The sequence below is a fragment of the Elgaria multicarinata genome, chromosome 2 (genome assembly GCF_023053635.1).
Source record: "Elgaria multicarinata webbii isolate HBS135686 ecotype San Diego chromosome 2, rElgMul1.1.pri, whole genome shotgun sequence".
Lineage (NCBI taxonomy): Eukaryota > Metazoa > Chordata > Lepidosauria > Squamata > Anguidae > Elgaria > Elgaria multicarinata.
Window position 1 is genome coordinate 61399542 of NC_086172.1, and position 13814 is coordinate 61413355.

Here is a 13814-nt window from a genome sequence, read left to right on the forward strand (position 1 = left end):
CCCCATAAATTTCGTTATTACAATTTATGTATGTGTATCTCTTAGAAGGGGTTAGTTTAACCTTGGGTTTGCTAGTAAAACTGAATTACTGTGTCGCGAAATGATGCTTGTCTAAAAAGTGTGTCACCAACATGAAAAGTTTGGAAAGCTCTGTGTTATGGGATAAATCCAACAGAGCATGTGGACTTCTGTTCATGCAATAGAATTTTCCATTTTTCTTCTCTCCCCTGCACCTTCCCATCCTGAAATCTTCTCTAGAGGGTTCCTCAATCCTCTGGAACAGATTTGGAGGATGCACAGGGAGCTGTAGGAGAAGAAAACCATTCTCCCAGCAGTTTCTGTTTAACTGGTGATCAGCCTGTTTGATCAACCCATAATCTGCAATTCTAGTCTCATTTACTAGAGAGTAAATTTCATTGAATTTAGTGTGTTTTTCTTCTGAGTAAAGATGCATATTAACAATATTAACAGATCACTTTTTGAATGCGTGAACAGAACAACTTCAATTTAAGTAGCCTTTTCTGAAGTCTTATCTCAGAAAGAAGCATACACTGCTGCCTCATTTTGAAAATCTTAACAGATTAACGATTGAGCCCCTATTGAAATTTCTGACCAAATGCCCATAGTTTAATTATAGATAATTGTGACTGTTTACTCAACTGCCTTACGTGAGGATCTGCATCATTAAATATATATATATTTATTTTATTTATTTAGAGTATTTTTATCCCGCACCTCAGCCAAAAGGCTCTCGGAGCGGCTTACAATGTATCAATAAAGAAGACAGTCCCTACCCTCAGGCTTACATTCTAAAAAAAAGACATGACACACAAGGAAAAGTGTATGGAGGGAAGAGGGAGAAAATAAAAAGAAATTAAGGAGACTGCTTAGGCTGGTGGGAAGGCCCTGCTCCGTCCTCTCATCTCCCAATGGAGGGGCAAACCAACAGCTCCTTCTTCCCCACAAGGTGAAGATGTTAGCCCTGGGGGGCGGGTTTCCAACTGAAGCAGGCTCCGATGGTGCCTGCCTGCTCCAGTCTCCCTCGCATCTTCTTCCCCACAGGGTGAAGATGGCAGTTAGCCCTGGGGGGGGGGGGGGTGTCCAACTGAAGCAGGCTCCGATGGTGCCTGCCTGCTCCGGTCTCCCTCGCATCTTCTTCCCCACAGGGTGAAGATGGCAGTTGAATATATCAAAATATATTAAATATATCAAATTCTCTTTCAAGCCATTCCCCTCCTTTTAAAAGAGTACGCTAGAAAATGTATACTTGTAAACATTTATTTTTTTTCAAACTGAAGAAAGGCTTGCATCAGCACACATTGTACAGCCTTGCAAATTATACAGAAATTGAAAAAGGTGTCTCCTTTATATGTGCAATGAATCATTTGATGTCCAGTGATCCTCTACAAATGATGAAAAAACATATTTAAACCACTTAAGAAGTTTCCAGCACTTATCAAATGCGATTACTCTTACAGTAAAAAAAGAAAAGAAAAAAAGTAAAGGAAAAAAAAACATCTTGATGGGAACACAATTAAAGTGCAAACTTTTTGCCATTTGGGGAGTCACATTTAATTTCCTCACTGTTTATGGAAAACCAATGGGCTCCAGTTAAAATTATCTGCAGTGTTCGTTTCTTCCTTTTTAATATTTATCCTATTGGAACAGAAACAAGCTGCTGAAGAATATAATTTAATGGCAGTTACTGTTCGCTTAAGTAAATCTAGAAAGGGAAGGACTGGAGAAGGTCTTCAGTAGTTATTGTTGGACTCTGTTATCTTGGAAGAGGAAGAGAAGGGAAGAGAAATATGCTACCTTCCTTGCCCTTTACATATTGGGCTAGAAACACAGTGTAATTCCTTAGGTACTCTTCTCTTTTTCCCTCCCAACCCCAGAACTGCCCTTAAACTGACAGAAGTGTGCTGGCTGTGTGCAAAGGGATTACAAAATACAGGTAAGAATATGGATATTCCTTATGAACAAAAGTTTGCTGTACAACAGAGCTTTGGATCTGATACAAGAATTCAGAAATATAAAACGAAACTACTACAAAAGGGGCATTTTAACAGCATTCTTCAGAGAAGGCAGCCTGTCCGTTTCACATCACAGCAGTATTTTGTTTTGTTTTAAGTTGATTATTTAACTGCATGTTTTTTTCTGCATCTTCTGCCAGGATCACTGGGTTTATTCTTCAAAGGCTTTACTGTTGTATGACATCCAAGGAGTCTTTATGAAGACAACAAAAAACCCATAAACATCAAGCCAATCAAGTAGAGGAGATAAGGACATGGAAGTAATAAAGGCTGAATGTTCAATGGCGTAGCTGTTACTGAGAACTAGCCCTTTCCAGAATGTGAAAGTCATAGTGCTTCTTGCTTGTTCTCAGCCTAAACTTGTTCAGTGAGTTACTTTGTTTCTTCAATGCATTTTGGGCTGCTGACATGGATGGAAATGTCGCTAGAACCGTGTATGTAGATGCCAAGTCATTAAGTTTGGAAGCTTCAGCGTTCACATTACTATCTCCACTACCACAGTAGTGATGGTGGTGTTGCTGTTGCACCTGTAGAGACTGGGGATCCCGTAGCCACCGAATCTTGGCACCAACTTTAAGAAGTTCCACAAATAACTTTTCAGCTTCTGCACGAGTTATTCCTTCTGGCAATTCAGTAATTTCTAAGACTTTTCCTACGACTGAAGAAAAATGTAAGATTAAAAATGGCATTGCATGAGGCCTATGGTAGTTGAGACACATACCTACAACATTTTCTGCTAGCTTGGCAATTAATTATGGACTCTTTTCTTGACTTCCCATTCAATAATATCAATTAGTAGGCAGCAGGGGCGAACAGACACCAATAACCATGTGGCAGCCACTTTACAAACATACTGAATGGAGTACAGCCAGGAATTAAGAGGAGTGTTACCACACTTCAATAGCTTGGAAGAAGGAAATCTATTAACCTTCCGCTGCGTACCTGGCTGAAGCAGTAACTTTAAGTGGCTATTAATGTCATTAGTAAAACTGCCATTTTGTAAATTAATTTGTTAATTCTAAATTCTTAAGAATAGCTGGATCGGATAAAGGGTCCATCTTGTCCAGTATTGTACTGACACAGTGGGCAACCAGCTGTCTGTTAGAAACCCCAAGTAGGACATGAGTAGAACAGCACCGTCCTGGTCATGTTTTCCAGCAACTGGTATCCCTTGGTACTGTCTCTGATAATGGAGGTAGCCATTGATAGCCTTATCCTCCATGAATTTCTGTACCCAACTTTTAAAACTATTCAAATGGGTGTTTTTAAACTATGTACAATATGTGAGGACCAGGTTTTCCTGAAAAAAACAAAATGAGATGTTATTTGGCCTTATTTGGCCTTTTTGTGAACCGCCCAGAGAGCTTCGGCTATTGGGCGGTATAAAAATGTAATAAATAAATAAATAAATAAATAAATTCTCTCATGGTAGAAACCATACACAATTTCCAGCACACACACACACACACTGTCAGCTCAATTCCACTTTGTGATGCTTCCAAGTGTCTTTCATAAATTAAATGTCCATTATAAATACATTCAAAACTAGTCTAAGGAGACATTCCATACATGTTATAGATGTGGCAGCGGCCCTTTCAAAACAACACACTAAAGAGAGCACATATACAAATAATACAACGTAATGCTAGCTGAAGATGAGTATACATGGAAGTGTGATAAAAAATATGTGTGCTGCTCTATATGGTGGGAGATAGGGAAGATAGCAGCTGCAAAATCTGAAGCAGATACATAGCTCTTGAGAAACAGGTCGGATCCCTTGAGTAAATAACCACTGTGAAATCAGAATCCCAAGGCCTTGTGTCTTGACTTGGCTTTGGAAGTTCAACACAAACTGAGAGGATGTAAAGGCCTCAGTGATGCCTATAAATGTTGCTAATTGAAAGCTGCTGATTACTGCAAGAAATCATGTTTGTCTCTTCAGCTGGAAGTGCTTATCTGTGCTCTGCTGTATATGGAACAATGCTGACACTATTCACACAGCCTATTGCTGCACCATATTGGATCTACAGAGTTGTGGTAAAATAGAAATAAGCATAAATATATTTTCCTAGTACTTTAGTTGCATCATGAAGAAATGCCACGCTATGAGTCACATACCTGGTTCTCCTGCACCAAGGTCTGTTGAAGCAGCCTTCTTGGCTGGTTTTCTTCCTCTGTTCCCATGTCTGCTTCCAGGCTGACACTGGCGAAGATTCAGATACAAAGAATGATCATTGGTTGAGTCTCCCCGCCCTCCTCACACTTTCCACCCACAAGGGATGGAGGGTGCCATACTATCCATCCCACTGGAGTAATTTAATATTACTAGAGATGTAAAATTTGTGGAAACTTTGAAGCCATGAGGGGAAAAAACATTTTTGTTCATTTGTTTTTTTGGAGGAAACACGAAACGTTGGGAAAAATTGAAAAATAAGCAATACCTTTTCTTTAGTGCTCTTTTACAGATCTGAAGTCATTTTGTTGCTTAAGGTGGCCTCCAGATATTTTGGACTTCAGCTCCCATCAGCCTCAGGCAGCATGACCAATAGTTAGGAATGCTGGGTATTGTAGTCAAAAACGTCTGGAGCCACCGGGTTGGTGAGGGCTGCTTTAGGACCATGAAAGCTACTTTAAGCTCTTAAAGTTATATTATGTATAACTTAGTTTGCTCATAAAATTATCAATATACTTAAAAACCTTTAAAAGTAAACTCAGGAAATCGTAATTGTCTGAATAAACTACTTTTAAATTTAATACACTAAACATAATTTTATGAGCAAACCAATCCTTCGTATCTCTAAATATGATGCACTACTGCTTTCTTTTCTTGAATAAATTTTCTTGGGAAAAGTTGCATCATCGTGCCGCTTAAATTCATGAAGATGTGCATTTTTGTGCTCTCACAAAAATTCAGTGAATAGGATGAGTGGAAGCGCATGACTTATATTACAAAGGAATTCATTCATTGCATGGGAATGTGGTCAATGAACCCCTTTGTGATCCAAGTGGCACAATGGCTGATGCCTCTTCCCTGGGCAAGGTGGTGGCGAAAAGCCATTATTGTTGTCCCCAAACCTTAATTTGAATCACAGAGGGAAAACAAATACCATTGTTTTGAAGCAGCACTATGTTATTTCAAGGTCCAAAACAATGTCGGGTTTGCAGCATTAACTAGATATTGGACTCTGTAGTTAATGTCTTTAAAGTACATCCAAATGAATAATGCTTGAAGTGGTCCGTAATACCATCCCACTTTTCAGGTGGAAAATCATCCCAACCTTGTCAATGAAAACATCTTAATCCTCCCCCACTCCCAGTCTGAGCACCGCATATGAATGACAGGTTCATCAGCATTTTTAAAGGACCAACCTAGGAAAATAATAATAGGAAAGCAGCTAATTTCTAATGCAAGACATTCATTTTTCCTTTCATAAAATTATCTATCCAAGTTACAAATAAATCCTGGTTATTAGGCTATCTTATATCCTGTGAAGAGGGGACATCCCTTACCTGTGGACCTGCTACGTGGCCATGTAGCAGAGATGGAGGATTGTACTGCAACGGCTGTCCCAGTAAGGGATATCTGGCATCTCCTGAAGACACAGAAAGAAAAAAAACTTAATTTCAGATTAAAATACTCTTTGTCTCTTTCTCCAGTACTGGAAGCTGTCAACTAAAGATTTTGTAATCTTAGATAAATTTGGCTTTTAATGAAATTATTCAATCAAGTTTAAATATCTCTACATACTGCCTTGTAGTCAAACAAAGAAGTCAATCTCCAACTAAATAGACTTTATTATGTGACTCAATCAGTCCAACAGTGGTTCAGGTTACAGACTTTGTCATCAGACAGGAACCCAACGCTAAACAAGGACAATACTAAATGGACTACCTAAAGATCCCTTCGAGGGATGCACTACTGTTAAGAGAGCTGTTGCTGCACCTCTGGTGCCAGCCTGCAATACAGAACCTGAAAAGCTTTCCCAGTCCCGCAGTCAGAAAGCATCTTCCCCTAGGAGACCTCTTGTGATGGGCCAACTTTGTAGGACGCTCTACTTCCCAAAACTCCTCCTCCCTCTTGACCTGATGTCTGATCCTTGCATCATGCCCCCCCTCCCATGGTGAGTTGCTGTGTTCCCACAGAGGGAGAGGTTATGGTCAGGATTATTTATTTATTGCATATCTATACTGCCCAATAGCTAAAGCTCTCTGGGCTTTGATCCAACTGATTAGCCCGCACCTGGGCAGATTCTTCTCTGTCTCCCTGAAGCTTTGGTCTTTCCCACACCCCTTTGCACTGTTCATGTGACTCTGACTCTGTTCCTATGGCCTCTGTTGAGATGCTGGGCCCAATCCTGACACCTGAAGACCAATGGGGTGCACTGAGAAAAGGGAAGGTGGAAAAATGAAAGCCTACTCATGGAGGTTAGAATCAAACCCAAGCAAAGCTACTCAGTTACAAGAAAATGCTACATTTAAACATTTAGGGCAGAATCCTACGCATGATAAAACAGAAGAAGTGCTACACCTCTCAGCATTCTCCAGCCAGCCATCTGCCAACTTTGGGGACAAATGTGGAGAAGCCATTTTGAAGTTAATTTTTCACCAAATTTGGCAGATGAAGACAGTGCACCAGAGAAGCACTTGCACTGCAGTGTGGCTTCCAAGGCAACCTAGTCTTTGCTTATCGGCAGTACTGTTGATTAATTAAGGGGGGTGGGCGCACACAAGGGGATAGTTAATATGAAATTGAAGTTTGAAATTGACATTTGATGAAGCAATGAATAAGATATATGAAATAAACAGGGTTTAGTGTTCTGACTTTAATGCATACCTTGTGGCAATGCAATTAAGAGTTTCTGTGCAATGGCATCAAAATCCAAAATTCATAAAACCTGAACTGCTAGCAAGTTAATTAGGATGGAGTCTTTCCCACCTTCAAGGAAGTCAAATGAGAATATCAAGGTGGGGGAGGGATTTTTACTTTCCTTGAGGGAAACATTACATTTGACTTTCCAATTCAACACAAAATGAAGTCAGCCAATGTAAGCAGCTATTCATTTCTTAACTAAATGGAGTTCTTACCTTGTCCGGGGACAAAAGGTCTAGAGAATGGGGGCACAAGAGGAAGAGATGTTAATGTGGGACGGATGTTCTTCATGTTTGACAGCTGAGTTGGTGCTGGCGACTGGGCTGGTGAGGTGACAGGGCTACCTATTTGTGGACTATGCTGCAACTTTTATTTTAAAAAAGAAAAGAAAAAAAGAGAGATACACACCTTACATGAGTTTGTCAGAGTAGGGGAAAATCAGCCTTTTTCAGTTTATTTGGGAGCCTTGCTGAAATCGGTTTCATAGACTGCAAGTGAACTGTGGATTTGTATGTTCTAAAATCTGTTGAATTCCCACACTTAACATTTCTTACAAAGTGAGGATTCTCTGCTTTGTGACTTTATGACACATAAAGCTCTCATTCCCTCCATGATTGGCAAAAACTAAACTCAAAAAGGAAACACCACCACCACCACGCTGCCCCCTCTTTCTACACATACAAGGTAGCACATTAGTGTCCTTTCATTCTCTTGTTGCAGGGAGTCCACCTTCCCTCCTATTCCTTTTCCTGTAGGATTGGGCCTTCAATGTGGTCTGCTGGGCTAACCAATTTTGTCTTGGGTATGAGTGAAGGAACTGGAACTATGGAATATACACGAAAGAAGACAATGTCCTACCAGCTATCTGTGTTAGCTTTCCCAGCTGTTTCCACAATATACAATGTTCAAACATGGATGCAAACATTTAAATAGTTGCTACATATGAGGAATTAAGAAAAAAAAGTTTCCCTTATAAAAATACCAATTTTACAAAGCTTGGAATATGTCATACCTGCGTACAGCCGTCCAAAGTGCCAAAATCTGTTGATTTCTGTCCTCTCTGATGGTCACAATAGTATTTATTTTGTTTCCATTGGGGAGGGGAATGGGGTCGAGGCTGAGGATTGTTGGGTATATTGAGCTGCATCATTACCATTCCTCCACCTGGTGGTGGTGCTACTGCTACAAAAAAAAAAAAAAAAAAAGATTAGCAAAGAATGATATTTAATTTTCTAGTTTACCACTCCCTAAATATTGCCTCCTGCCACTTGAACCTGCCTGCCTGGTGAGGTCATCAGCAGACGCCTTGATCCATGTTCCGCCAATGTTAGAGGTGAAGTTGGGTTGGGACACAGGATAGGGTCTTTCAATTGCTGTGCCAAGACTTTGGAACTCCCTGCCCTGGAAGACCCACAAGGACCCCACATTATTGGCACTTTGATGATGAGTTAAAAAATTGTTTCATTGGGCCTGTTCAGACAACACGCAAAGGCATAGTTAGGCCACTAATTCTTCTGCAGCAAATGATTAGTGAGAGTGTTTAAACTGTGGTTATTATAGCCAGCATGGTTCACACAACACGCTAAGCCATGTTTAGCTCAAAATGCTTAACCACCATGGCTTAGCATGTCATCTGGACATGGTCATTATGTCTTTAGTTTAGAATAACTATTTTTGTCCTGTTTTGATGTTATTTTGTTGCTTCTGGCTTGGCTTTTGACAATTAGATTCAATGGGTTGGATCCAAGCTGGCTGTGAGAAGAAGTCCACTCCCACTGGAGGAATAGGGCAGGCATTTTTTTCACCAATTCCTGCTTATCCCTGCTTTCTGTGCCCCCTGAAAAGCTGCTCTGAAGGGTTGGGGGAACCTTCCAGAATAGCATGGGAGCAGGGGCTGAGAGGGGGAAATAGGCAAAATCGCCTTTGCTGGATCTCAAACCCTACTTCAAATGGAAGAAGGCCTTCTGTTTGCAAAAGGGGAATGTCTGGATCCAGTCCTCTTTAATAGTAATATCTATATTTTATATATTTATATTCAATATTTTCATATAACATCAAATCAGTTGGTTGACAGTGCAAAATGAAGATGCCATAAAATAAATTGTCCTTCCATGAACTCCCTTAAATTAAGTTATCTTAGTATCTAATCCTACGTGCACTATGCTAGCCAATAAAACTGGACTATGGTGAACTAATAATCGCACTGCTATGCAAATACTGCTTTTTAAAACTGATCAAATTATTAGAGGAAGAAAGGATAAATGTGTCAAGATTTTCTGCTCAGACCTGCACACTGTTGTCCTTGGAGCTGCTGTGAGTTGCAGGGCGATGTTGTTCTAGGAAACTGTATCTGCTCTGATCCTGGAGGCTGAAGATATGCTACTGAAGAGCTGCAGGGAATTGGGGAGTGCGGCGGGGGGTGGAGAGAAAAGAGACAAAAACAGAAAGGTATTAAGGGTATTAAATGTAAACTGTACACCTCAGCCATGATGTTCTAATTTCAGGAAAGCCATTTACTGCAAACAATACCAACGGATTTATTTGGTCCAGAAATTGGGACTAGGCAGCCATACTGTTTTCCAACCTTGCCAGAGAGCTTCAGCTATTGGGCGGTACAAAAATGTAATAAATAAATAAATAAATAAATCCTGGCAAAATAGTTAGACGTGATACAGGATTGGCTAACTTCAGCTTTCCTCACCACCTTCTGCAAGATGAAGAAACTAGCCAAACCAGTTTTGGATTGTAGGTTGACACTACTGCTTTAGCTCATGTCTTTTGGACGTATTCTTGTTTCTCACCTTAGCTGTCATGTTTGGTAATTTGTCATTTTATAATTAAACAAGAGATTTATATGCTCTTGTTATAGGAGAAATGAATGCTATTTACAATTTAAATTAAGAAGTTTAAAACAAGAGTGAAACATTTTCCTTAAGGGCAAAAAAATTAGTTACGCAAATGCTATTCTCCTCTCTCTAATCTGCTTGTGAATTATTCACGGAATGACTTTTGGAAAGGTGACCAGGCTTTGAAGATTGCAATAATGTGTTGCGTTAATAGCAAATTGCTGACTTGAAAAAAAAGCAGCTTTCAAAGCAAGACACACAAAGATCAAAGGAACCTTAAATATAAAAAAAAGCGATACAAAGATAACCTGCAGGCAAGAATATATTAAACAAAAAGTCAGAACGCTGTATCAAGGTGACCTCAAATTCCATTTTACGTCTGCTTCTGCAGAATAAGTGGGGTGGGCCAAAGAGTTATTGCCCCAGAAACCTTGCTCAGAGCACCCCCTCATCCCTCTAGCTTCAGATATTTCTCTGGGCATTGCATATTCAAACCTATTTTTCAGTGTCCAATGCCACATCCATATCTGTACAATACAACAAGCTGGAGGTGGGGGTGATTTTTCACAGATTCTATATTCCTCCTGTATCCCCCGGCACCACTTCCCATGCTGTTCCAAGTGTTACGTCCAGAGAACGGTTTCAGAGGGTACAAGGGGGCTTCAGCGAGAAGGAGAAATTGGCAAAAATCACCATTCTGCCCATTTCCTCCAGCACCAGTGAAACTCCAGTGAACACAAGTCTGGATCCAACACTTTATTTGTTATCCGGTTTTGTCTTTACAGAGTTATTACGTATTTTCATATCCCTGACAAAACAGATTAATTAAACCTAATGTGGAAATGTATGGTATGATCTGTAGAAAGGGGCTCTGTACTATGTCTTTCCTCCCTAGAGGAAATGAAGTGTACAGTGGGATTCCATGAGCATAAGCAGTAACAAGCTAAGGTGTACCTTAGACTTGGGTCAGCTAGTAACTAAGGGCACAATCCTATACATGTTTAGACAGAAAAAAATCTTTCTTCTCTCTGTATTTGCTGTTAATTTTAGGACTTTTTCTGTCTAGATATACATAGGATTGCGCCCTAAACTTTAAATGTGGACTGTACTCCTATACTTACGTGGGAGTAAGTCCCTTTGAACTCAACGTACACTTGAGCAGGCATGCATAGGATTGCACTTTTAGAGACACTTAAGTTTTGTCTCTCTTGCCACACAGAAAGTAATCAAAACACCGCTTATTAAAGCATCCATCAAGACTGACTTACAACTTTGTACTGTTAGCAACATCTGCCTTTTTTTAAAAGCCTGAATAAATCTGACTGTGACACTAGAAGCTTGCTGTGAGGTCTCACTGATTAACAGTAAAATTTGAGCTTGACACAAAGAATTCCATTTGTTTCACTTAATCACAGTTTACATTTGCTATACATTGCATTAATTAAACCTTGCAATTAAGAACTTCCAAGAGGGCAGCTTGTGTATATATTTAATTTAAAATGTGTTTTCCCCAAATAATTGAATTCCTTAAAATGACTTCAGTGTAATTTCCCCACACACCATCAGCATGGGCTATGCTGTTATAAATCCATCAATATTTCCACAGTTCTGCTCAAACACAAAAATTGATTTTACACATTTATTTCTTCATATTTAGATTTATAATTAAGGATCAGTTAGTTATAACTCATTGTACTGTAAATGCCAATGGGATCTTTAGAAAGCTGTCATGCAAGTGAAATGAAATCTGACAAGAATGTTTTGACAGTGATACCAGGGGCTCTTTTGCACAGATTAATTTTTCTCTCCTGGTGTTGTGTTGTTTTTGGATCTCTCTTCCCTGAGAGCCGTCATTTTTGTTGCTTATAAGGGATCATTGGAACACACTGAAAATTACACAAGCTAATACAGGCCACCTACAGACTTACATAAACGAAACAGCTAGATTAGGTAATTCGCCTTCTTGCTCTGGGACTACTGCCAAATTGCTCCTTCCAGGAAATTAGGGTTGCATACAGACCTACCGTGTTTGAGCTGTCAAGCTGCTGTAGAAATGCACTCAAGTGGGTTGTATCTAGACATACAATTCCTTGTCTGGAATCTCGTTCTGAGAAAACTAATTCTGTCAGTTTTGCAAAAGAAGCTGGCTGTGCACAGGGCTGACCAGCTTGCACTTGTTATGTCTCAGACTCATATCTCTAGAGAGGTTTTGCAGCTCTTCTTAAAATAGGTTTTCTTTTTTCATGCTGCAGATTCTCCTCCCCACTTCTCGCTCTCTCTCATTCTTTTAAAAGTATGTGGACAGCCCACGTTAAGAATTTGGGGGGATGAGGAGGGGAAGCGATAAAAAATCAAGATCAACATTTAAAACGTTGGTGTATGGCTACCAAATGCATTGTTAAGGCAGAGTTGTGGAGTAACCTGCTTTAAAAAGTACATCAGTTTGCACCCTTAGTAAGCATTATTCACAATTCCCAGGGAACAAAAATGCCTATGTCTGAGCTACGTAGCATAGAAACAGAAGCCTACTGCAGACTCTACCAGCCAACAAAATCCAATGTTTGGTAAATTCTTTTGTTAAGTGATATGCAAATTTCTTTCTCCTAGAATTAAGCTTGGTCCTGTTGTCTTTCACAGCTACTTTCCTCTTCTAAAACCTCCTAATTCCATTCTTTCTACTATATATCTACTTCCTTCTCTTTCATCTAACTACCCTTGCAAGCTTCTAATTCTTTAAAAATAATGTCTCAGATTAAAATTATGCTTATTTGATTTCCCTGAATGAAGATAAAGGTGCACGTTTCCTTAGCACAAAGTCTGCTATTTATTGTTTAGCAATGCAGCTCTATAAAAAACATTGATTTTACTAAGGAAATCTAGCTGTTGTTTTCGGAACACTGCAGAGAGTACTACTGTTCAGCTCTTAGTTGTGATACAAGAGAACGCTCAGGAATGATACTTATGCTCAATACCAAGTAAGTCAATAAGACTTTTTAAAAAATCTCCAAAACGTAAGAGATCACCAGTTCCTAGCTAAGTCACATGTGCATGAAGGCAGTTCACACACAATGGCCCAGTTTGCACAAACACCGCTGCCTAAGCGGTGAGCCACAGCATGTGCCATGCGTTTCTGGAATATTCAAGCTGCAGCCATAGCTTGTGTCATCCAAACCTAGGGACCATGGGTTATGCGAGGGTTTTAACCCATGCATAATCCACGCTTCTTGATTCGGACATTACCCAACAACAAACTCTTGAATAACCCACAGTCCCCGGGTTTGGAGAAAACAACTAACATGCACCACAGCCCACCTGGCTTAAATAATCCATGGGGGGCTGCAATGCAAGTTTACTGTTAACAATTTGTTCAAAGTGCAATAATTGCTTTTGAAGAAATAGAAATTGTGTTTCATGCAAAAAGGATGGAGAATAAGCATGAAGCAGTAAGGATATAACGGGTGGAAGAACTGGAACAAGGAACCTCAGAGCAAAATATGGAATTTGAGCTAGGTAAAAGAAATCTATGTCCAGCCAGACTTTGGGTTCTGAAGCTTAAGCAGACATAATCTGCACAATTACAACATTTCTTCACCATATTGTCATAAAACCAGACACATAAAATATAACTCAGCCTTCATCTATACTATCCTCGTAAATAAACCAGGCCAGGTTACTAAAGATCAACTCAAACAAGTTTTTGAATGGTATTGTTATTGCTGTTGTTTTTCCTTCTGTGCTGTGGTTGCTTTGATTGAGCACAACCTTTAACGGAAAAGCGGTCTGTTAGTTAAAATCTACTCTGATCTAAAAACCAAGCTAAACTCACCTTAAATTATTTTGCTGTCCAGATGGAATGACACTGTAGTAAACTGGCATTCCTGATGTGGGTAGTCCTTGGTTAGACTGACTGGGAATAACGACTGGCTGCTGATATGTCTGCTGGGACATTCCTTGGGAACCTTGAGCCATTGAAACCTAAGGATGGGAAGTACATTAAGAATGCTAGTAATGACTCATACATTGAGGCAGCATGGGCTGTAAAGCAAGGATGAGGATACAGGCCCA

General features: G+C 39.8%; 1 protein-coding gene across 4 annotated transcripts in view; it reads right to left on the bottom strand.

Moving 5' to 3' along the window:
• Positions 1-1260: 1260 nt before the first annotated feature.
• R3HDM1 (R3H domain containing 1) overlaps positions 1261-13814 on the bottom strand; it is an 87267-nt gene continuing 74713 nt past the window's right edge. For all 4 annotated transcript variants that reach the window (XM_063116595.1, XM_063116596.1, XM_063116594.1 and 1 more), the window contains exons 21-27: positions 13576-13724; positions 9190-9293; positions 7916-8085; positions 7119-7269; positions 5544-5626; positions 4152-4236; positions 1261-2691 (exon numbers count right to left, since the gene is read on the bottom strand). In XM_063116595.1, the coding sequence (XP_062972665.1) occupies positions 2327-2691; positions 4152-4236; positions 5544-5626; positions 7119-7269; positions 7916-8085; positions 9190-9293; positions 13576-13724 (1107 nt within the window). In that variant the 3' untranslated portion in view covers positions 1261-2326. The remainder of the gene's footprint in view (positions 2692-4151; positions 4237-5543; positions 5627-7118; positions 7270-7915; positions 8086-9189; positions 9294-13575; positions 13725-13814) is intronic.